The sequence below is a fragment of the Osmerus eperlanus genome, chromosome 21, assembly GCF_963692335.1.
Source record: "Osmerus eperlanus chromosome 21, fOsmEpe2.1, whole genome shotgun sequence".
Classification (NCBI taxonomy): domain Eukaryota; kingdom Metazoa; phylum Chordata; class Actinopteri; order Osmeriformes; family Osmeridae; genus Osmerus; species Osmerus eperlanus.
In genome coordinates, this window is record NC_085038.1 from 4,331,488 (window position 1) to 4,356,538 (window position 25,051).

General features: G+C 50.4%; 1 protein-coding gene across 1 annotated transcript in view; it reads right to left on the reverse strand.

Annotated features, from left to right (window-relative positions):
- Positions 1-394: 394 nt before the first annotated feature.
- spata17 (spermatogenesis associated 17) overlaps positions 395-25,051 on the reverse strand; it is a 32,671-nt gene continuing 8,014 nt past the window's right edge. The window contains exons 6-10 of the mRNA XM_062446985.1: positions 21,422-21,542; positions 19,118-19,339; positions 16,192-16,340; positions 12,952-13,087; positions 395-526 (exon numbers count right to left, since the gene is read on the reverse strand). Of these exons, the coding sequence (XP_062302969.1) occupies positions 446-526; positions 12,952-13,087; positions 16,192-16,340; positions 19,118-19,339; positions 21,422-21,542 (709 nt within the window). The 3' untranslated portion in view covers positions 395-445. The remainder of the gene's footprint in view (positions 527-12,951; positions 13,088-16,191; positions 16,341-19,117; positions 19,340-21,421; positions 21,543-25,051) is intronic.

The window sequence follows — 25,051 nt, forward strand, 5'->3', positions numbered from 1 at the left end:
GGAGAGAGATCCCAGCGCCAGTACAGCAGTTGGATGAGGTTTCTTGGAAGCGTTTTGATTGTGTGTGTGGGTTTGTTGTGTGTGTGACAGCATCCTCACCACTAAATCACACAGAGCTGGCCCTCTCATTACTGAATTAACATCCCCAAGTCCATCCATGACGTCAGTGACTGATCTGTGTGTGTGTGTGTGTGTGTGGGTGTATGCATGAAATTTACTTAATTTTCTGAACTCTATTTTCCTTACAGCAATTAAGTGTTGTGATATTGAACATAAACATAAACAGACCGACAGCTGAACGTCCCCTTAGCAGCTTATTAATATTACGTAATCATGTTTAATAATCTAATACGATACTATATATAATAAGACACAGAAGCAGAGGTGACGAGAATATCGATCTTTATGTATGTTTGTGGAACGTTGATGTGATGTTGTCCTGGTTTCAAACGATCTTTCCAGCGTTGGAGTACAAGCGTCCAAACTTGTCGAAGACGTGACAGGTGGTGAACACTGTCTTGAATGGCTGAGGAGAGAGAGAGATGATGAGAGAGGGAGGGGATGAGAGAGGTAGAGAGATGATGAGAGAGGGGGGGATGAGAGAGGTAGAGAGATGATGAGAGAGGTAGAGAGATGATGAGAGAAGGAGGGGATGAGAGAGGTAGAGAGATGATGAGAGAGGGAGGGGATGAGAGAGGTAGAGAGATGATGAGAGAGGGAGGGGATGAGAGAGGTAGAGAGATGATGAGAGAGGGAGGGGGTGAAAGAGGTAGAGAGATGATGAGAGAGGGAGGGGATGAGAGAGGTAGAGAGATGAGGAGAGAGGGGGGGATGAGAGAGGTAGAGAGATGAGGAGAGAGGGAGAGAGGAAGAAAGGTAGAGAGACAGGGAGAGCGATAGGGAGAGAGATAGAGAGAGGACAAGAGTGGGAGGGAGGGAAAGTAAGCGGGAGAAAGAAAGACAGAGAGAGATGGGAAGAGATGGCGACACAACAGTAAAGTCAAATCAGGTGTCCATTGTGAGCTGAGCAGTTGAAAGGCAGTGGATATAGCTGTAAAAAAGGAACATGCCTAGTGACATCAGCCAGCTACATACACACAGTCACCAGAAAACAGCCCCACAGTATGTTCTCTCTGTAAAGAGTGTGTGTGTACGTGTGTGTGTGTGTGTGTGTGTACGTGCGTGTGTGTCCCATTGTGAATGCTCTTTTCCCGAGTGCTTCTGACAGCACTGTCATCACGCCCTGAAGCCCCCTCACACACAGGGCATGGACACAGCAACCCTCAACCCCAACCCCCCCCTCCAAGAAACCCCCCACACAGCACAATAACCCCCTCACAACCACACACACACATACACTCTGCCCCTCTCCCGTGTGTGTCGTGGCCTGGCTGTGAGACCACATGTCCGGGACCACAGCCGGTACACACAGCGTCACCTCTGCCGGTGGCGGAGCCCGGTGTGTGTGTGTGTGTGTGTGTCCGGGGCCTGTGTACCGGCTGCTGGAACTAACCGGGGCTCTTAATCACGGCTGTAACGGGCGCATTACCGGCAGCGGCAGCACGTTAATGATGAATGCCCGGGCCTCAGCTCACACCCTGACCTCCTTTTCTGCTGCGCTGCACAAAAGCTGCCTGGTATTTATAGCTGAGGCCTCAACGTAGCTGGCCTAGATGCTGGGAGGGGGGGGGGGGGTGTATAGGTAGGTGTGTGTGTTTGAGATTCTATGTGTGTGTTTCTATACAATAGGGTGTGTGTGTGTGTGTGGTCGGGTTTGACCCCTGACCTGGTGTGCAGCCTGGCCTCAACACCCAGGTCTGTGATTACCCAGAGAGCCTTGCAACGTGACACCAGCCCCAGCCCAGAACACAGCCAAGAACTGGAGCTGACGGGAGGACGAAGGGAGGGGGGGAGGAAAAGAGGTGAAGAAAAAGTAGAGGGTTTATTATGGTTCATCTGGTTCAGAAAGAGTCTGAAAGGATGGAGGGAGGAATGCATGGAGAGAATGACACACAGAAAAGGAGGGAGAACAAGAGTGAGAGAGAGAGAGAGAGAGAGAGCAGGAGGGAGATGGAGAGAGAAAGAGAGAGAGAGAAAACAGAGAGAAGAGAGAGCAGGAGGGAGATGGAGAGAGAAAGAGAGAGAAAACAGAGAGAGAGAGCAGGAGGGAGATGGAGAGAGAAAGAGAGAGAGAGAAAACAGAGAGAAGAGAGAGCAGGAGGGAGATGGAGAGAGAAAGAGAGAGAGAGAAAACAGAGAGAGAGCAGGAGGGAGAGTTAGAGAGCAGGAAGGGAGATGGAGCAGGGTGTGTGGTTATATATTTATATATAGTAGTTAAGAGAGTGTAAAAAAAGCTGAAGTTGAGAAGGACAAACTAATGTCAGAGACTGGGGCGCCGCTACATCCTGCTCCCCGGCAACGCATGTGATCGCCCTGTCACTCACACTCCATCGCCATGACAATCATCGCCATGTCGACGCCTGGGGGCGGGGACAAGCCTGTCCTTGTAAACAGGCCCCTCCGCACACTGACACTAACGACTGGCAACACACACACACACGGAGAACCACACACGCATGCACGCTTACACTTACACACACACACGCACACAGATACACACACATGCACACATACACACATATGCAATCTCCTACAGCTAAAAAGTGCATTTAGGAAGATTTTTGTGAGACTTTTCAGTCAAAAATATAACAAAGGAAATGATGGAATGAATAAAGGAAAAGTATGTTTTTCCTTGTAAAGCAGGATGATAAGTTGCTGCAGGAATCCCAGCAGGTCCAGAGGAGTGTGAGGAAGGAAGGAAGGTCTGTGTGTCTGTCTACTGGTTCACATCCCCAGACTCATTCACAGTGCTGTCTCTAACTACCCAAGTGACCATATTGGTGTCACTATGGTGTTGGTGTTTGCTGTGGCATGTGTGTGTGTGCATCTGTGTGTGAGAGACAGTATGTGTGTGTGTGTGTGTGTGTGTCCAGGGGGCCGCTGGGCAGGGACTTGTCACACTGAGAGAGAAAGCAGTGTGTTTGATGACGGACGCTCCATGTGACAGCTCCCCCCCCCCCCCCCTACCTCTGACCCCCCCAGCCCCAGCCGCCCCTCCCATCCCGACCCCCGCAGTCACCCCAACCAGAGCTGTGAAAGCTGGGTTGCAAAATTAGGAATGGTTCTCGGACACAAACACAACACAGAGGGAGGGGTCAAAGTGTCACATCAATTTGTGGTGCTGCTGTTTCAGGAAGAGGCCAACCACTGCCACTTCAGTAGAGACTGTGGACACAGAGGAGGAGGACGGTCTTATCTGCACCACCCCTATCAGCTTCTCCTCCATCATCCTCCTCCTCTTCCTTCTCTACCTCCTTTATCTGCTCCTCCTCTATCTCCACCTCCACCTCCTGCTCCTCCTCCTCCTGTCTGTGGTGTCTGTCTCTATGTTTGCATCATCGTCGCACACAGAAGCTATAGTCTGCAGCATTCAGACAGTTCTTCTGTGTGTTTGGGCTGGGAAACCCCGCGGGTGACCTCGGCGGTCCAGACCACTTTAACCAAACCTGTCCATTAACACAACCGCACATACTATTACCCCACGGGACCGGGGCACTAACCAAGCATTTACTCTCTCCCCCCCCCCTCCTCTCTCCCTTACTCCCACGTCCCCCAGCTCTCCCCTCCTCTCTCTCTTTCCTTGCCCGCCAATGTTACTCAATGAAAAAAGACAGGGGAAAAAATATGAGATTGATTTATTTGCCTCAGTGTTCTTTTAGGATGAAGTCGTTTTTCCCCCTCACTTCTTTCCCTCCCCCCCCCCCCACCCACCCACCCTCCCTCTCTCTCTCTCTCTCTCTCTACACAAACTGAAACCAATTAGCGGGTGTAGCACTTGTAGGGGCTGGATGTAGGGCAGGGAGGAGTAATAAAAAAGTATTGACTTTTCGGTGACTGTGCGCAGCGTGAAAGGGGTGCCTCGGCCTTGTCCGACATGAAAAGAGCTCCATTAATTTCACTTATTTCACGAAGAAGGGCCCTGTCAAGTCCTAATGCGTCCAGCACACTTTTAGCATTCAGACACACTGACACAGGCCCCCAGCCCCCAGCCCAAACGAGTTTACATTATTTCAGCCACTCAGAGAGCTGAGAGCGAAAAGATAGAGAGGGGGGAAAGAGAGAAAGAAAGAGTCATTTCTAATCCCCATGGTTGAGGCTGGAATAGAACCTTTCATACGTGGCTAATTTTACCTCTCCTTCTCCTACACTGTATCTTTCTCTCGCTCTCCTGCTCTCAACACACCTCCTTCCTCTCTCTCTTTCTAAACCAACCTCCTCTTCTCTCTCCCTCCCTCCTCTCTCTCCCTCCCTAAGTATGCCCTCTTCCTTCATTCCTCGTCAGGGCTTTGTTCGGGTTTAAATTCAGTACAAACAGAAGCTCACGTAAACACGCCGCTCCAAAACAGCTTATGCCTCGTGAACTATTTGTTCATTTTGAATTCATCTCTACATGTGAATCCCCCTGACGATGACATCCTTAGTGAACAGCGAGGGGGGGGGGTCCCCAGACAGCGAGGCTGGAGAGACGCTCCCTCGCCGCCGCTCTGGAGCCTGACTGCTGATCTCTGCTCCGCCACACAGACGACAACACCACAACATCACCAGAGTGTTCTGTCCTTTCTTCACAGAGGAAAAGCGAGAGGAGCTGAACTAGACCTGGATGCAGTCCAGTTCTGGAGCGGTTTTAGAGGCAGGGCGGGATTCAGAAATACAGGTCACAGCTTTTCTGTTGCTCTTCACACATACTCGGCCAGTTTGGTCCTGTTTTCTCCCAGACTGCAGCTAGGTGTGTCCAGCTTTAGATTAACTCAACGAGAAATAGTCCCCCTCTGAAACAATCGGATCTGGGTTGTGGTTAGAGAGAGGGAAAGAAAGAGAGAGGAGAGACAGAAAGGGGAGAGAGAGAGACAGTAATTTCCCTGAAATCAAGCTTTTTCAGTGGTTGTATGTTTGTGAGTGTGTGTGTGTGTGTACTGTATGAGTATTTTGTGTGTGTGTCTAAAAATGTGTGTATGTGTGTGTGTGGTGCAGAAGGGGAGAGGGGCAGGGTGTGCGTGCGAGGGGCTATCTGCAGAAAGAAACTAATCAGTGTGTGTGAGATAAGAAAGCTGGCTTTACGGTCTATGGTAATCAGGTCTAACCCTGCCAGAGCAATGCATAATCACTCACACATATTCACATGATTGATGAAATATGCGTTTGTGAAATCTGAGCTGCTTTTGTTATCATCCTGTTTTCTTTCTCTTCCTCTCTTCCCCTCTCTATCTCTCTTCCTCTCCCCCTCTTTGCAGTGGGCAGGAGGGACGTGGGGCGGACGACAGCAGCGCCACACACAAACAGGAAATTACACGCACAGCGAGGGGCCTTCCCTTAAAAAACGCATGCTTGTTTGTCTTTCAGTCTGTAGTATACGCAATGCATCCAAAACAGTGCTCTGGAGGAGGGCAAAGAAAGAAAGTAGGAATCAAAGTAGGAAAGAGCAGAGAGAGGAAAATAATAAGTAATTGTACCCCAGCCTCCTTAGAAATGTGATCTGGATGAAAAGGTGGCTATGCTAGGGGCAGAGAGAGCGGGAGGGGGGTAGATGGATGGATATCAGAGAGAGAAAAACAAAGAGATATAGAGAGACAAAGACAGACGCAGATCCAGACAGAAAGACAGAGAGAGAGAGAGAGAGGGGGGGGGGGAGAGACACAGAAAGGTAGAGAACATGAGAGAAAGAGTGAGACAGAGACAGAGAGAGACAGATAGAGAGCCTCTATCACTGTCACTGCACACCGTTAACGATGAGACAGATGTAGAATACTAAACCACACACACACACAGGCCAAACTTCCAGAAACAACACAACCATCTCCGTCTTCGCAAGCTAAGCCCACTCCTGATTCCGGGAATCTCTGGTCCTCGTGTTTGAAGTGTGAAAGAAAGAAGGAAGGTAGAAAGAAAGTTAGGAAGGAAGTTAGGAAGAGAGGAAGGCATGTAGGAGAGAAGGAAGTTAGGAAGAGAGGAAGGCATGTAGGAGAGAAGGAAGTTAGGAAGAGAGGAAGGCATGTAGGAGAGAAGGAAGTTAGGAAGAGAGGAAGGCATGTAGGAGAGAATGAAGTTAGGAAGAGAGGAAGGCATGTAGGAGAGAAGGAAGTTAGGAAGAGAGGAAGGCATGTAGGAGAGAAGGAAGTTAGGAAGAGAAGAAGGCATGTAGGAGAGAAGGAAGTTAGGAAGAGAGGAAGGCATGTAGGAGAGAAGGAAGTTAGGAAGAGAGGAAGGCATGTAGGAGAGAAGGAAGTTAGGAAGAGAAGAAGGCATGTAGGAGAGAAGGAAGTTAGGAAGAGAAGAAGGCATGTAGGAGAGAATGAAGTTAGGAAGAGAAGAAGGCATGTAGGAGAGAAGGAAGTTAGGAAGAGAGGAAGGCATGTAGGAGAGAAGGAAGTTAGGAAGAGAGGAAGGCATGTAGGAGAGAAGGAAGTTAGGAAGAGAGGAAGGCATGTAGGAGAGAATGAAGTTAGGAAGAGAGGAAGGCATGTAGGAGAGAAGGAAGTTAGGAAGAGAGGAAGGCATGTAGGAGAGAAGGGAGGTAGGAAGATAGACAGGAAGGTAGGTAGGAAGGTTGGTAGAAAGGGAGTTAGAAAGGAAGGTAGGATAAAAGGAAGATAGGGAGATAGGAAGGAAAGACATCTACTGATAGTAAGTAAAATAATATGTGATAACATAAGATAAAGGAGTGTAAGGATGTATTCCAAAGTATTGAGACAGGGCCTTTGATGAGGCTAAGTTTAGAGACTGAAGGTGGGAGGGTAGGATGTTTACTGATAGTAAGTAAAATAATATGTGATAACATAAGATAAAGGAGTGTAAGGATGTATCCCAGAGTATTGAGACAGGGCCCTGTGCGAGGCAGGGCCCCTCCCCCTGCAGCATTAAGGACACGCCGCAGGGTGTTAGTGGCGTAATGAGAAACAGAGAAGGGCTTTCGTCAGGGCGCCGCCACACCTAGATTAAATATGCACAATTCCCATGCAAAACAGAGCAGGAGCTTCCATCTAATCCCCTGACTGGGCCTGTTTCAGCCAGGGTTAGATCCCTCATTCGTCAACACGGCCATCTTGGCATAACACATGAAGGCCATTTGCAGGTTTAAGTGTTTGTGATTGCTTTCCCCCCCCCCCCCCTGCTCCCCGACCCCCCCCCCCCCCTTCCCTTCCCTTCCAAACAGCACCAACACCCCACCCCCCTCCACCACACCCCCCTCCACCCCTAGTCCGCAGACTCAGGCGATCTCATTCCACTCCACACTCCCCATCTACAGACTACCGAAATATAGGATCATAAAGATAGACACAATAGTAGAAAATATGTTAAAAAAAAACACATAAATTACCTGTATAATCAAGTCTGTTCTGAGAACACTGTTTTCTCCTTGACTGTTCATGTGTGTGTGTGTCGTGCATTCGTTTGTCTGTCTGTCTTTGTCCATCTTTTCCACAGAATCTTCCATGTCCACAAAAAACAAACTTCATATGCACCCCTCAATCCCCACCCCACTACAACCATCTTTGAGCTGACTAGCACCAGCAGGCCCTCCCATCCAAGGGCTGTCATGCCCCTCACAGCTAGCTGGCTGCAGGTTTCCTTGGGTGTAAAACGCGTGTCACGCGTGGTCGGGGCGGGCGGAGAGACAGGCGAGGAGGGCTCGCTCCAGTGGAGCGAGGCCTCTGCTCCTACAGACATCGGTCTGGCAGAGTCAATTAAAGAGCAGATATTCTTAACTCCGCACACCTCGGATTTCCATGCGGGGTGAGGATCCTGACATCCGCATGACATTCAAACCCAGACAGAAGCCCATAGAGACCCACTCTCTGGCACTCCCCTGAAATGACCTGCCTTCATGCTGTTTTCCTCTTCACTGAGGGTTTGCCGTAATGAATTTGTCAGCTGCTACGTATGACTGTATCCAGAGGAGGCTATGTAGGATGCTGTATGTTGACCAGTGTGTTTAGAATACTATGAGATTTGACTCACCCGGTGCACCATGAGAAAACGCTGTCTGCTGTAACAGAGCAGAGGAACCCATATTTCCTTCTCACCTCCCGACCCATTTCACCCTCGAAACCCCCAACCCAACACACCTACCCTCAAACCCTAACACACCTCCTCTCACCCCCTAACACACCCCCCCTTAACCTCACCCTCACCTCAATCCTCTAAAAACCCAAAGCGTGGATAGCACCTTCCCCTCCTCTGCTGGTGATAGTGCCTGCAGCCTGGCTGGCCAGAGGAGGGCCTGCTGGGTCAAGTTGCTATCTGTGGGAAGGAGGATGTCAGGAAGATGCTTTATGAGTGTAGAGATGAAGGGGCCGGTGCGTTTCACACAGCAGTAAAAGGCTTATGGAGAATTAGCCTCCCGTGTCTGCTGGTCACTAATGCAGTAGGGAGGGAGGGGGGGGGCTTTACCCAGATACTGACTCTTATGCACGCAAAACTAAGACACACACAAACACACATTGTGATACATTCCACCTGAAGTGCACACATGCAGACACATGCACACGCACAAAAACGCACACCAGTTCCGAGCACACACACACACACACACCCTCATTGCTCATTCCACCTACACAGCACACTTCCACCTTCTTCTCCTGTGCCTCCCTCTTCCCTGTCCAGGGTGTGTGGCCTACTTTATTTTATGTATTAATTGCTCATAATGAATATCATTCGCATTTAAGCACAGCTCGTACATCAGGCGGATCATTTTGATGCATGATGCAGATGATAATTAACAAGATAGGGCTGCAGTGTGGTGTCATCTCCAGCTAAAACATTATTCTACCCCTCCTCCACCCCTCCATCCTTCTCTCCACCCGTAGCCTCCAGCCACAGTCATGATAATAATAAAGAAGACACCGCTGCAGACGAGTTGCTGGGGGGGCAGAGAAGAGTGTGTGTGTGTGTGTGTGTGTGCGAGAGACGGTGTGTGTGTGGGTTTGAGAGAAAGGTGTGTGTGAGTTTGGGAGAGAGGGTGTGTGTGTGGGTTTGAGAGAAAGGTGTGTGTGTTTCAGAGAGAGAGAGAGAGAGAGAGAGAGTGTGTGTGTGCGTGATGGAGAGGCTTGTGCATGTGCGAGCGAGGTGTGTATGCGTGCGTGCACGACTAAGATAGTGAGGGGCAGGGTGTGGGTATAGACGAGGGGTGAGGGGTTGGAGGAGATGCAGGGCTATAGAAAAAGCAATTACCGCGGCTACGTTAGAGCCCGCGTGCGTGTTCCTGGGTGGCGCTAGGCGACGCGGCGTGCCGTGTAGCAGGCTACAACTGTCCAGCTAGCAGCGGAGACAGGCTTCCTTTCAGCTGGCTGATGGATGACAGCCTAACGCGAGCGGACGGACAGGCTCCGCGGCCAGACGTTGCCCACTGCATGCACTTCATTAGCCAGCGTAATTAGCCTCACAACGCCATTAGCCAGCACTGGCGGTGATAAGAGTGCTAGCTAGTATGCTAACGGGGCTGGGAGCTAGCATTGTGGCCAGGGGCTGAGACAAGAGACGCTGGCTATGGTGCTGGGGCAGGTTGCTAAGGAAGCAGAGAGGAGATCAGGCAGAGGTCTGGGGGAGGACGAGGCTCTGTGCTGGAGTGGGGAATTATGGGATGGGTGCTGAGGCTGTGGTGAAGGGCTTTGGGATGAGCTGGGGCTAGGCTGGGGTGAGGGATGGGTGGGAGGAGCTGGAGAGAGGCTCTGGGTTGGGCTGGGGTGAGGGGTCTACAGTGTGTGAGAGGCTGTGCTGTAGGGCTATGGAACTGGGCTGGGCTGGGGCTGGATTGTAGGGCTATGGGGATGGGCTGGGGTGAGTTTTGTGTGAGGATGTAGTGTAGAGCTTGGGGCTGGGGCTGGTGGTGTGCCGGAGCAGGAAGGGGCTTGGGCAAGGGCACCGGTGTGTAACCCAGGTCATGCAGCTCTGGGTGGGTAAGGGAGGACTGGATTAGGGGCAGGAGAGACGAGGGGACAGGAGTGAGCGTGGTAAGGGTGAGGAGTTCCATGGTGGGAGGGGGGCTGCAGAGGGGGTTTGGGTGGGGGTGCAGGGGGGGGTGGGTTTGAGCTGTCCACTCAAGTCGTGTTGTGATTCTGATAGGAAGGCTCTGCTAGCAGCCATGGACACTGACGACAGCTAACACACTCATTACCAGAGAGAGAGAGAAAGAACGAGAAACACAGAGAGATACAGAGGTCCAGTGAGGCCCCTGATTGCCCCCCTGTCCCCATGTATCTTGTCACCATGACAGCGGCCTGACGTTGTGGCGGGGCAGAGGACCTTCATCAGCGCTGACAGCTAATAATCATCATCCTCATCTTGGTCTTCATCTTCAGGCCCAGCAGCCTCACCGCTGGGGGGGGGGGGGGGGGGGGGGTGCTGTCATTACCAAGCACCAATCAACACACAGGGGCTCATGGAGATGGGGTACTGGTGGCATCGGCTGACACTGGCACCCACACAGAGCTGCACGCACACACAGCTAACACACACTCACACAAACACACACAGAGCTACACGCACACACAGTTAACACACACTCACACAAACACACACACAGAGCTACACGCACACACAGCTAACACACACTCACACAAACACACACACAGAGCTACAGCACACACAGCTAACACACACTCACACAAACACACACACAGAGCTACAGCACACAGGAAGGTGCATGCGCACACAGCAACAACACACACTCCCACACACACACACACACAGAGCTGCCATACACACTCAGAGCTACACACACAGCGGAGAGCAACCACACACACACAGCAAGCACACACACATGGGCCTGCCACACACACTATGCAGACCAGCACAGGCTGAATGCTAACTCTACTCTGAATGGTATGAGGTATCATGAAGAGTCTCCATTTGGCCCAAATAACAACTAACATGTAACATACATCATTCCTTAAATGTAATAGTTTGAGAGTGTGTTTGCAGAATTTTGTAGCACTGTGCTGTCTTTGATAACTGAGACAGATGTTGGGTCTGAATGTTTGGTAATTGTGTGTGTGCGAGACACTGCTGTCTACTTGTGTGTGTGTGTGTGTGTTTGTGTGTGTGTGTGTGTGAGCAATGAGCATGTCCAGACTTTATCTCCAGTGTTTAGATAAATCACCAGGTTACCTCAGGGTCATCTGAGGGAAATAACACAGCCATTGTACACACACATACACGCGCACGCATACATATACACACACACACACACACGCATGGGTTCAGAGGAAGAAAGATTGGAAGAAACTAAGGAAGAGAGAACATGAGAGAGAGCAAGAGAGACAAAAAAGAAAAGAAAGGAATAAAGAAAAAAAAAGGGTATCATTTAATCAGAAATTCACTTGAAAATCACCATATCCATCATTATCTTCTCTTGAGTCAATGGGAGAGGAGTGCAGGGCGATGGAGATTCATTAGACAGCCAGGTGTATGTGTGCAAAAGTGTGTGTCTGTGTGTGTGAGTTTGAGCCGGTGTGTCTATGTGCGCAGCCTCTCTGGAGTGGCTCTCATTGTTAGGCGGGAGAGGTAGGCAAAACGCAGGACATCCATCACATGGCGGAGGAATGACACAGGATTACTAGTTCGACAGTGTAATAAGCACCATCTCATTTCCTCTTAAGAATCAATTTACGTTTCAAAGCCCAGGATCATCATCAGGGGAAAAAGCTTTCCCGCTGAGAAATTAAGGAGCGTTTTTTGTATTTTTAGTTCAGATGATGTAAAACTAGCGGCAGACAGCGGTAAGAGCTGCAGGGTTCTGATTAAACAGGTAGCGAGGTGCTCGCTTCGGTTCTCTGGGTAAAACATCGGCCATTTCCCCTCAGACGACTGCTATCAGACGACAGCGTTGGGAAAGGAGAGGCCCACAGAGAAGATGGCCCCACGGAGGGTACAAACAGCTTCTCATGTTTTCTCATTGAGCGTCTGCATATGCAGAGGTCGCACAGCGGAGCGCAATCAGGGAGAGCCGGGGACAACGACAAGACCCTGGTGCTGCCCCTGCTAACAACACAGGGAGACCCTGTACACAAACACAGCCTTATTTATCTCCTTCCTGGGGAGGTGCCATTCCCTCGTCCCCTCCCTCTCCTCTGCCCGTCTCCCCCGGTTTCCAGGCACTGGCTGCGGAGGAGCGTGTGTGTGTGTATGTGTGTGTGTGTGAGTGTCTGTATGTGTGTGTGTGCAAGGGGCAGTGGCTGCTGGGAACAGAGCTAATAAAGAACTCTGATCCATGAAAGGCCTTGAGCAAAGACACACTCAATTACCTAATGCCTGGGCCGAGGGGCTGGGGGGCCGGGGGGCCGAGGGGAGACAGACTTCCACAGCCCCCCTCATTTACGTATGCCTGGGTGGGTGTGTGGGTAGATGGTTACACATACGGGGGACTTCAGGCGAATGGGTGTGTGTGTCTGTCTGTGTGTGTGTGTGCATACGGGTGTGAAAGAGAGCAGGGATTTATTAAACTGCTGTCAGTTTTGACAAATTTGTATAGCTGAAGTTGGGAGGTTACGCTGGCAGTTGGTGGCTCTCGTAGGTGGTAGAGGTCCGAGTGTTGGTTTTTCCAGAGGGAAGACTGGTGTGTGCGAGTGCTGAGACACACGCTCTGTGTAGCACGTCTCTGTTAGCCAGGAGACCAGTGTTCTGCTGACTGACTTGATGAGGACAGCCGGGGGGGGGGGAGTTCAGTGCAGCATCAAATTGCGCATAGCTTAATGTAAGAATAACACAGATAATGTGGAGGGGTGAGAGCGGGTGGGGGGGGGGGGGGGGGTTGAAGAAGTACCAAAACCATACTTCAGGCAACCGGTATGTGTGTATGTGTGTGTGTAGGTGTGTGTGTGTGTGGTATATGTGTACCTTTTTCCCGTGGAGCTGCTCTGGTCTCTCCTCTCTGAAGTGTTTGGTTCCGTAGGCCAGGGGCAGGAAAGAGGAAGTGCTGTGGACCGTACGCTCGTACTTCCTGTCCTTCCAGGCCTTGGAGAAGGGCTGGAACCTGCCGGAGTACCAAGTTAGAGAGTTAATAGTCTGGTAGTTGGTGAGCAGTTAGGAGTTAATAGTCTATTAGTTAGTGAGGAGTTAGTATTAATAGCCTGGTAGTTAGTGAGGAGTTAAAGGGAGTTAATAGTCTGGTAGTTAGTGACCATTGCCAGCTTAATTACACTCAGGTTGATTCTCTAAATTACAGTCTAGACACACGGCCTGGGGGAGGATGAACCTTTACAATCATCACAGCTATGTGTGTGTATGTGTATGTGTGTGATAGTGTGTGCATGTGTGTGAGAGTGTGTGTGTGTTGGGTCTGGCCAATGCTCCTTAGGGACTTAGTCTGTCTCACACAAAAACATAAACACACAAACAAACAATAAAAACCTCTTCTGTAAACATCACGTTCATATACTATTGTATATGAACGTGATGTTTGTGTGTGCTCATGCGTGTGTGTATGCTTGTGTGTGTGTGTATCCTCTTGTTCTAGACTAGTGTCTGAGACAACAAACTCCTTAGTGTGTGTTAGATGCACGGTAAATGTAGCAAAGCCCAACAGACCAAATAAACCACGTCATAAAAAATAACAAAAAATGATAATAAAACATGGAACAATGAAAAAATAGAAATAAAGCCAATCCAATCCAATCAAAAGAAAAATTGAATGGATAAACACACATACAAACACACACACACACAGACAAACACACACACACACACACACACACAGACAGACAGACAGACATTAAGAGTGGGGCGTAGACCCTTTTGAAAAATGGACCTGTATGGAACGCCCCCCCCCCACTCTTCACACACACCCACACACACCCCCTCAACACACACACCCCCTCAACACACACACCGGCACAGACGCTGGTAAGCCACCAGAGACCCTGGTCTCTCCTACAAGACAGATTACACAGCAGTCCCAGCTAATGTGCTCAGGGGAGGGACATCAGTGGTGTGATATTAATGTGGCCCCCATGTCCCAGCCTACACAGGGCCGGGCGCGGCTAGCCGGCTGTTACACTCACCGCTCTCATTGCCTCCCGATTGCATTTTAATAGGCTAGTTTTTATTCATTCAGGGCCATTAAGGAAAGTTTGACTCCTCACCGGGGATCTTCTGGCTGGGGCCTGAGCTACTAGCGCCTGGCTACAAAACACACACACACACACACCCACAGGCGTGTGAGCAGACAAAGAAACACACAGAAATAACCACACAGAAACACATGTACACACAGGAGTGCGCACACACAGAAACACATGTACACACAGGAGTGCGCACACACAGAAACACATGTACACACAGGAGTGCGCACACACAGAAACACATGTACACACAGGAGTGCGCACACACAGAAACACATGTACACACAGGAGTGCGCACACACAGAAACACACGTACACACAGGAGTGCGCACACACAGAAACACATGTACACACAGGAGTGCGCACACACAGAAACACACGTACACACAGGAGTGCGCACACACAGAAACACATGTACACACAGGAGTGCGCACACACAGAAGTGCGCACACACAGAAACACATACACACTACACCCCCCCCACCCCAAAAAAAAGAAAGGGGTTGGGGATGATAAAAAAAAAGGGAGAAAAAAAAGAGGGAGAAGGGCTGAAAGTGGAGGAGAGGTGAGGGCAGAGAGGAGCGCGGGGAGGTAGTTAAGCTGAGCTCTCTCCAGTGGGCTGTGTGTGGGACCGCGTAACGTGTGTTGTTTCAGTGAACTGAGACAGATTGGCTGTGGGCTCCATATGGCTCTCTCTGTCTGACATGCAGAGCAGCCAGCCATTGTTGTGTCAGGTCAGCTAGCCTACTACTAGTGTGCGAGTGTGAGCGTGTGTGGGACTCAGGACTTTGAGGGAGCTGCTCCATTCACTGTATAGAGTTTCATGTCTGTGTTACATCCTGGCCGAACATTAGCCCATAATTCAGTCAACTGTTGGGGTGCATTTGATTGAGTTTATCCAGCCCAATAAACCCAAAGGGAGAAGCAACCAAAGCCAGATCAAATGCACAGTTCCAAGTTGTTGATGTTTGAGTTTACCTGTAATGTAGGCCTAAGCCGAAGCTACACACACACATGCAGTGCCCACACACACACACACACACACACACACACACACACACACACACACACACACACACACACACACACACCCACACAATCTCCCTCTCGAGTAATCCTCCAAATATTATCATCATCAAAACCCTCCAACTCAGTGGAGGGCCAGGCTCCTCATTACAGAGAAATTAAACTGGAGAGAGGAGGAGGAGGAGGAGGAGGAGGAGAGGGACAGGGGGATGAGAAAAACGAGTGGCACATTTCGGTTGTCCTTTGAAACATTTGCAGTGGAAATTAGTGTCTGTGGCGGATCAAACAAGGGGGGGCTAATGGTGGTTCTCCATGCCCCCAAGCACACACACAGATACACACACACACACAGACATACGCATCCAGACGCACACACACAAGACGCACACACAGATGCACATACTCACACAAACACATCCACACACAGACAATAATACGATTTGAGCCGGTAAGTTGGTAAGTGGCGCTGGTGTTTGAGTGTGTGGTAATGGGGTTAGCAGGGAGTGTTTCAAGTGAATGAGGAGACCAGGCCGATTAGCACCAGAACCACACTGTGCTCCTAATTAAAACCAACGCAGGGTTTTAAATAAACACCCAGATTGGTGGAGCTGCTGAACATCAGTCAGAAGTGGTGTTAACCTAATCCCCTGTTATATGGCGATTATGCTCTGCTTTGGAGATGTTTTCAGTGTTTTGATGCAGTAATGAGTCTGTGAGACTCATTGAGGAAGTTTGTGTGTGTGTGTGTCTAAGAGAGAGCGAGAGAAAGAAGAGAGAGAACGGAAGAAAAAAAAGAGAAAGGGACAGAGAGAAGAGGAGAGAGAGTGCGAGGCTTAAGCTGAGCTCTATAAAGACACCAACACCACCAACTGCACCACGATGGATCATATGACCAGGTCTGCACAGGTGCGTTAGTGCTGGTCTTGTGTGTGTGTCCATGTGTGTGTGTGTGTCTGTGTGTGTGTGCGTGAGTGTGTGTGTGTCCACTGACGGGCGGTCCACGAGGCGGTTCCTCCACTCCTCTCTGTGCAGCTCCTCCTGGGCGTGTTCCAGGTCGCGGGGCGAGGTCTGGACACGTAGGGTCGGCTCCGTGACACACACACGCTGCTGCCACACCTCCGCTGGGTCACGGAACGGACCCTGGCACACACACACACACACAGTTAGACACACACATACTGTGCGTCCCTGTAGTTTTATTTCCTCAGATTTCCTTGTTACTTGAAGACAGAGAGTGTGTGAGAGAAGAGAGAGAGAGAGCAGCCTGTCTCTGATCCCTCAGCCTACAGGTAGTCATGGTTTAAGAGCAAATCCCACGGCAATCCTGTGCTTTTCCCAGGGGGACGGAGAGAGAGTAAAACTCTAACATCACAAATGAGAAAGAGAGAGAGGAAAGACGGAGAGAAAAAGAACGCTAACTCAGGGATCTGTTTCCCCAACCGTCAGATCTCCCCTCTGAGCTCATCTCATCCCAGCAGGTTCACACTGTAGAGAGTTGAGTCTGGTGTTGAATAGAAGTGGTGAGTCTGGTGTTGAGTGTACGGGTTGAAACTCCTGCTTAGTTGACTCAGAGTAACTTTCCCCTGCAGGAGAGTGTTTTGTTGTGGAGCGCTGGGAAAGCTTGGTTGTTTGGTGTGGCGGGGGTGACCTTGAACAGTAGCAGCAATGGGGTGGGGGGGTAGGGGGGGGGGGGAGGGCTGTGGACCCTGTCCTTGGTCCTATCACGGCAGGATCACTGGCCTGGCCTGACCAGACCCCCCTCGCACCCCTCCCGCCCCCACCACCACCTATCCATCACCTGAGATGGTTATCACACCAGGGAGAGGTCTGCTCTTCAGCCACCAGAAACACACCTAGAGGGGGAGAGAGAGAGGGAGGGAAGGAGGGAGGGATGAGGGAGATAAAGATAGAAGAGAGGGGCAAAAGGTGGGGAGAGGAAGATAGAGGGGAGACTAGGGAAAGGAAGAGTGGGAGCTGAAGGGATAGGGGTGAAGAGAGATAGATAGGGAGGGAGGAAGAGAGGGAGGGGGAGGAAGAGAGGGAGGAGGAGGAGGAAGTGGAGGTGAACCCCGTCCTTAGCGAGGGTAACATCTAGATAAATAATGTAGACTCATGCATGGAGTAATGTGAGACAGGCCTGCCTTCTTTAATGAACTCAACAAGAGCCAGCTGGACGTGTGTGTGTTTGTGTATGCACGTGTGTGTGTTTCAGCAAGATAGTGTGAGTGTCTGCACATGTGTGTCCAGGAGAGAGAGAGTGTGTGTGTGTGTGTGTGTGTGTGTGTGTGTGTGTGTGTGTGTGTGTGTGTGTGTGTGTGAGAGAGCCAGTGCAGCAGCAGCACTGTGGCCCTGGGGGTGAGAGGCTCCAAGGATAATAAAAAAGAGATGATCCACGCCTCATTTCTGCTCACTTATGTTTAACATTAATAGAAACCAATAATAGGAGGCGGTCACCATAAAGGCTGCAGAGCGTAAATAACACAAATGGCAAAGCGCCTCTCATCCTGGCCTCAGCACAGCTGGACTGGAAGACACACCACATCCAGAGGTACTTAAAGAACCCTTCATCAAGGCCCCCCAGTTTAAACGCCGCAGAAGCGTTCCCTCGTCGACGCAGCTCGTTTGATGAGTCTGAGTTTAATAGCGGACGGAGAGAAAGAGAGAGAGAGGATTAGAGAGAAAGAGAGAGTAGAGTGGAGATGAATAGAGAGTGTGGAGAGAGAGAGAGAGAGAGAGAGAGAGAGAAGAGTGGAGATGGATAGAGTGTGGAGAGAGGAGTGGAGATGGAGAGAGAGAGAAGAGTGGAGATGGATAGAGTGTGGAGAGAGGAGTGGAGATGGAGAGAGAGAGAAGAGTGGAGATGGATAGAGTGTGGAGAGAGGAGTGGAGATGGAGAGAGAGAGAGGAGTGGAGATGGAGAGAGAGAGAAGAGTGGAGATGGATAGAGTGTGGAGAGAGGAGTGGAGATGGAGAGAGAGAGAAGAGTGGAGATGGATAGAGTGTGGAGAGAGGAGTGGAGATGGAGAGAGAGAGAGGAGTGGAGATGGAGAGAGAGAGAAGAGTGGAGATGGAGAGAGAGAGAGAGGTGTTGGCGGCAGGCCCTGCTTATCTCCTCTCCGTCTAAACGGCCCCGCTGACGCCCCCCCAGGGACAGAGGGAGGACGCCATGTTTTAATGATACCATTCTTCTTTAAGAGGACTTTAAAGAATCATCTCATGACGGAAGCTCTCGGGACAAAGACCTTTTATCGCGCTCAAGGGGGTTGTGGGGCTGGGGGGGTACGGGGTGAGGGGCTCCTCTGATAATTACTATGACACTTTGTTATCACTCTCTCACTGCACTCTGATTGGTTCCCGTCAAAGGAAGTCAGCGTGCGTATCAGTGTCTTCTGAGAGGCCCGATGAGATACGTCTGGAGAGACAGTCACCGATCTGGAGATACCGCCTTTCACTTCTACCACTGAACTTTCGAATTGGAGTTTGAGCTCCAATATTGTTGTGGACTCCTTCTAGCATGGTCAACATCTTCTCCTGAAGCACCTGCCCACTGAAAGCTAAGGCTGTGACTGAGGAAATGTGTGAATTTCCATGTACAGTATGTGTTGGGATAGCAGAATATGATAATACAGTTTAGCATCTGTCTGGTTGGTGGTGAGTTTGAATAGTCATGTATAGAGCAGCCTTAACATACTGTAAGTAGGAAAAGAGGGTTGACTAGCTTTTTATATTACATTTGATATTATATTAACTTATTTTGATTTATATAGTTCTAACTTAAACTAAAATATTTTCAATCGTAAAAACCCCCCACTGGAAACGTTTGGTTTCAGTTGGAATTAGTCAAATCCATTACAGAGGAAAAGAGTCATGGGTCATCTCGTGTCATGACTACTTTGTCTGAGTGTAGGGCGTCTCACCTGGGGCTTTTTGCTTGGTATGGGGGGCAGGGGTCTGGAGGTGAGGCCCTGGGAGGCTCCAGGAGCTCCGTGGAGGGAGGGGACCGAGGTGACGGTGCTGCCCAGGAGAGGGCCTCTGTTCCTGGGAGAGCTCCTGGAAGGGCGGGGCTTGGCCCTGCGGAGCCTCAGTTCCATCTTGTCAGGGGCGGGTCTGAACGGAGAGTTGAAGACCCCGGGGCGCTGCACACACACGGGGGGAGGGAGGGGGGGATGGAGGGGGAGGAGGGGGGGGGGACCCAACATGAGTTTTGGCACAGGAGTCAGTGGGATTGCTCATCAACGGTATCTAATTTACTATGCGAGTAGGTCAACATGAGGTTGCACTAGGAAAGAAGGGGAGAGAGAGGGAGAGAAATAAAGAGTGAGAGAGAGAGAGACACACGCACCACACATGGCTCAGCTTAGTTCTACCACAGCGCAGCCTGGGCCCCTCGCACCCCCTCAAACAGTGAGAGAGAGAGAGATTTGTCACAGACAGGGAAAGAGAAATAATTATTCAAATCAGACTGATCCTCTCCTCTCCTTTAATTAGTAGACCAAAGCTCGGACGCTCCCTGGCTACTATATATGCTAATAACTCACATTTTTAGACCACTCGAGAGGGAAGAGTCCTGGAGAGTCTTGACGGCAGAGAGAGAGAGAGAGAGACAGAGAGAGAGAGGGAGGGAGGGAGAGAGAGAGAGAGGGAGAGAGAGAGAGAGAGAGAGAGAGAAGAGAGAAGGAATGAAGAAGAAATGTTGGGGAGGTTCTCAGTGGGGGGTAACACACTGCAAACACACCAAACGCCCCTCACCCCCCCCCCCCCCCCCCGTTACCCCCCCCCTCCCCCTCCCTCGCTCGCCTCCCTCCCCTCTTCCCAGAACGGCCGCTGGATAAGAGCAATGATGTTGACCCCCTGAACAGAGCAGCTGCATCTATGTCAGAGGAGCCACTTGTGTCCGGCGCGGGCGCGGGCGCTAACGATGAACTGTGGGAGACCCATCCATTTCCTGGTGACAAGGTCAGACGCCAGGAGAGGAAGCAGTCCCACACCATATGTACGGTCCCCGCGCCACCCAGAAAACCCAGCACACCCTCTCTGTCTTCCACAGTCCTGCCTCCTCTCCCTCTCTCAGCCCGCTGTCACTCTGCACCGCCGCTTCCTCCTGTCTCGCTCCCTCCCACTCTTTCCTTGCTTTCTCTTTCCCTCTTTCCTTGCTTTCTCTCATGTCTCTCTCCCCTCTTTCCCCTCTTATTATTTCTCTTTCCTCTCCGCATCGCGCTCTTTCTCTTTCCCTTTCCCACTCTCTCTCTCTTTCTCTCTGTATGCTGTATGTCCTTCCTCCTCTCCCCACTCCGGCTGCAGTCTCTCTGCCTCAGTCTTGCCACAGAGCCGGGGAGGTCCCGGAGCCTTTCAGTAGCGCTAGCATCCAGGGAAGACCGAGCGAGACCCAGGCAGTAACGGCAGTAACGGGACCGGTAACGGGAAACGTAAGAATGGTACAGGCCATGATGATGATCATGAGGAGGAGGAGCGGATAGGCATGAAGGAGAGGGAGAGAGGGAGAGAGAGAGAGAGAGAGAGAGAGAGAGGAGAGAGAGAGAGAGAGAGAGAGAGCAGTGCTGAATCAACACTGACCAGCATACTTCATCTTCATTATGATCCCAGCAGGGTGCCAGGGGAGGAGAGAAGGTGTAAAAACATCCACTCAGCACTACCCTGCAGCCTGAGAGAGCTAGGACAGGAGAGGCCCCTGACTGACACAACACACACACACCTCACCGGACACCCCGCTTAGTCACATCACCCCTTTTCAATTACTCCTCCAGCCATGACTAAAGGAGAACATGAACGCCTGTCAGACGGCTGCTGTCACTGCGCCTTTGCTATCTGACTTCTCTCTCTCTCTCTCTCGTCTCTCTCTCTCTCTCTCTCATCTCATCCTCTCTCTCTCTCTCTCTCTCTCTCTCTCTCTCTCTCTCTCTCTCTCTCTCTCTCTCTCTCTCTCTCTCTCTCTCTTCTCTCTCTCATCTCTCTCTCTCTTCTCTCTCTCTCTCTCTCTCTCTCTCTCTCATCTCCTCTCTCTCTCTCTCTCTCTCTCTCTCTCTCTCTCTCTCTCTCTCTCTCTCTCTCTCTCTCTCTCTCTCTCTCTCTCTCTCTCTCTCAGGTGAGTGAACCACAAGAGGGGACATGCTCTGAAAGATTCGAGAATGTCCGGATGCAAGTGTACGTGTGTGCATGTGTGTATGTGCATGGCTATGCAACCATGTGTGTGTGTGTGTGTACTGAGTGCTGAGGAGGTGATGCAGCCTCTCAGCTTGGATGGTGTTCTCCTGCTCCTCTCTCTCCATGGCCACATGCTCTCTCTCCCTCTGCTGGTACTCTGCAAACTCCCCCAGTTCCCTCCTTCACACACACACACACACACACACACAAAATAGGGTTAAAATACACACTGAGTGTATGTGCTCACGTGTGGTCTTGTGTGTGTAATGTGTAATGAAAATCTCTGTTCCTGCTACCAGTGAATCCCTAAGCTGTACCTTAGCAAAAAGCAGGGGCTTAATGACACCATCCGTGTGTGTGTGTGTGTGCGTAATGTGCATGTGCAGGTGTAGAATGTATGTGTGTGTGTGTGTGTGTGTGTGGGGGGGGGCGCTGGGGATGATGAATATATTCCATCAGTACACGGAAGGCGCTTCATGACATCTGCTATCTGAGATGTCTAAATGGGACACATTAAAAGCCCATACACAATCTCATTGTACAATCACACTGTGTTACAGTGCCTGGGTAATAACTTAAGGGAAATCTGAAACAATTACCCAAACACACAAACTCTCACTGTCTCTTTAGCGCACGCACACAAACACACAGAGCATACACTTGAGGGCAAACTCAAACAGACAAATAGACAAACACACAAACACACACATGCGGGCGGGCATGAATGCACGGCACGCCCTCCACGCATTAGACTAAGAGAAAAGCCAATCTAATTCCGTCAGCGAGCTGAAAGTCGGTAGAACAGCAGCCATTGCTCATCAGGCTCTCAGTGTTCTCCCACAGCAGCATATTCAGACCCCACAGCAGAGTGTGTGAGGTCCCCCCTCCAACCTCCCCCTCACCCCTTACCCTCCACCTACCAAACCCTCCCTCCCCCCCATCCACCCACCCTCTCGCACCCCCTCCCCCAGCGGAGTGTTGACACGGGGGGGGGGGGGGGGGGAATAACGTCACTTTTCTTTTTTGGGGTCGTTTTTTTTTGCATCAGAGCATTTTCATTCCTTCCTGCACACAAAATTAAATTAGAAAATAAATGAAATATGTAGAAATATGTAGAGCAGTGCGGCCTCTATTTGGGCACCTGGCAGAGGGGAGATTGCTTATTAATGTGAAAAGATGAAGTCTGTTTCAGTCTCTCTCTCTCTCTCTCTTTCTCCACTACTTACATTTACATTTAGCAGACGCTCTTATCCAGAGCGACTTACAGTAAGTACAGGGACATTCTCCCCAAGGCAAGTAGGGTGAAGTGCCTTGCCCAAGGACACAACGTCATTTGGCACGGCCGGGAATCAAACTGGCAACCTTCAGATTACTAGCCCGCTTCCCTAACCGCTCAGCCACCTGACTTACTTATGTCTCTCACTCTTTTTCTCCCCCTTCCAAAATGCTGTTATGGCACCACAGTGTCTGAGGTGTCGACTCCTGCCTGTGTGTGTGCTTGACTGAGAGCAGGAGACACAGAGAACGGGAGAGAAAGAGTGTGTGGGTGTGAGTGCAACATGCGTGTGAGTGTGTGTGTGGTGACACGCTCGCTGTATGCTGCTGGTTGTGTTGACCTTTGCTTCCCTGTTCCCAGCATTTCTTATTAATTGCTCTGTAGTGGACAAAAGCCAAACAGATTTGTAAGGACTGAAGGCACCTCGATCTGTGTCTCACACCAGGCGGGAGAACATACAACCCTCATTAGCCCTGATAGGCAGCTACGCGCGTGTGTGTGTGTGTGTATGTGAGTGTGTGCGTGCATCTGACTGTGTGTGTCTCTGTGCCGGTGTGTGTGTGTTTGATAGAGGGGACAGGGCTCTCTAACTGTCTGACCTCTCTGTGTCCTTACTAACTTGTACAGGGGAGAGGAGATGTTGAACACGCGCATGGCAGAGAAGACACGGTCATATTCAACGACAACAAAAACAATCGGAAAGGAAAGAATGAACTCCCAAACGCCTTATGAACTAAACGCACCGCCTTAAATATTGTTCACACAGCCCTTAAACGCGGCTGGTTGGCTGTGTGGACGCCTGAGAGTGTGATTGTGGGGAGTCGTCCCGCTGCAGTAAAGGCTGTGGAGTGATCTCTGGGCTAATTAGCCATGCCTGTGTTTCTGCTTCAGAAGAGAGGGTGTGGAGCTGCTGCTGGAGGATCTCACACACGACAGGTGAACTGTCCTAGAACAGCCCCAGAGAAGAGGGTGTGCGTGCGTGTGTGTGTGTGTCTGAGTATGTGCATGTGTGCTTTTTAAGCGCGCCATGACAGCCTGTTTTTAATACAGATTAAGTCTGAGCATTAGAGCATTAAAAAAGCCATGCAGCTCCAGTATGTAACTTGTTAATGTTTAAGAGCCCGGGGGTCGACATAGCGTGGAAAGACAAGAACTACAGAAGGGTGATTGGTAAACCAGAGGAGTGAGGAATTGTGGGCCAGCAGGTCACCCCTCCAGTCCTCCAGTCCTCCAACACCAGAGCAGCTAATTGGCTCTCCTAAATATTTAATGACAGCCGGACCGATTGGCTGTTTTAATTGTGGCAATTAAATAATTCAATACTTGGCAGAGGAAGGCTATAGCAGTCCATTAAGGCTGTGTGTTCCACTGACTGTATTGACCTCTAATCTATCACCTCTGATGTACCCAGGGTTAAACCCTGACCAACCATGACTGCGCTTCACCAGTCCTGACCAAGCTTGACCAACTCCGATCATTATTGAACAATCCTGGTAACCCTTGATCAACCCTGGCAACCCTTGGCCATCCCAATTCCTGTTAATAAGAAAGAAAACATCAGTGTGTGTACGTGTGTGTGTGTGTACGTGTGTGTCCATGCGTGCACGCTGCCGTGAGTTGGCTTGAGGAAATAAGGTGGAGGGTGGGGTGTACATAGTCTGGTACCTTAGTACAACTTCCCCCCCCGACTATGTGTTCCCTTTCTGGTAAAGCCACGGTGACTGGGAGAGTACAGATATCTCACACACTCAAAAACCCTATCAAAGTTTGTGTGTGATTCTATGTCTGTGTGTGTGTGTGTGAGTTCCACCCCGGGTGTATCATAAGGAAGCCTGGCTGAGCCAAGAAGAGGGCCACCCTCTCAGACTCTCTTTCATGGTTGTCCTTGAGAGGGACGTGGAGAGACTGAGAGAGAGACTGAGAGAGAGACTGAGAGAGACTGAGAGAGACTGAGAGAGAGAGACTGAGAGGGAGAGAGAATGAGGGAGGGAGAGAGAGAAAGAGAGAATGAGGGAGGGAGAGAGAGAAAGAGAGAATGAGGGAGGGAGAGAAAGAGAGAATGAGGGAAGGAGAGAAATAGGGAGAAAAAGAGAAAGAGCGACAGAAAAAGGAAAAGAGAGAGGGTGGGAAAGAGAGCGAAAGAGAGAGAGAGAGAATAAGAAAACAAAAAAAATCTTTACCCAACCAGTACGAGTCCATAAATTCCCCTCATCTTGCGATGCGTTAAAAGATTCTGCCACGTTAGAACATTACAGAGAGAATTTATCTGATCATGGCTGTAATAATTACCCTGCTGTTTATTGCAGATAGAGAAATAATTCATGCAGGCAACAGGCCGCGGCGGCAATGACACTCTGCATTTAGTAAATATGCAAACGGCTCCACTCCTAATTGCCCGGTGCACACTGTGCCC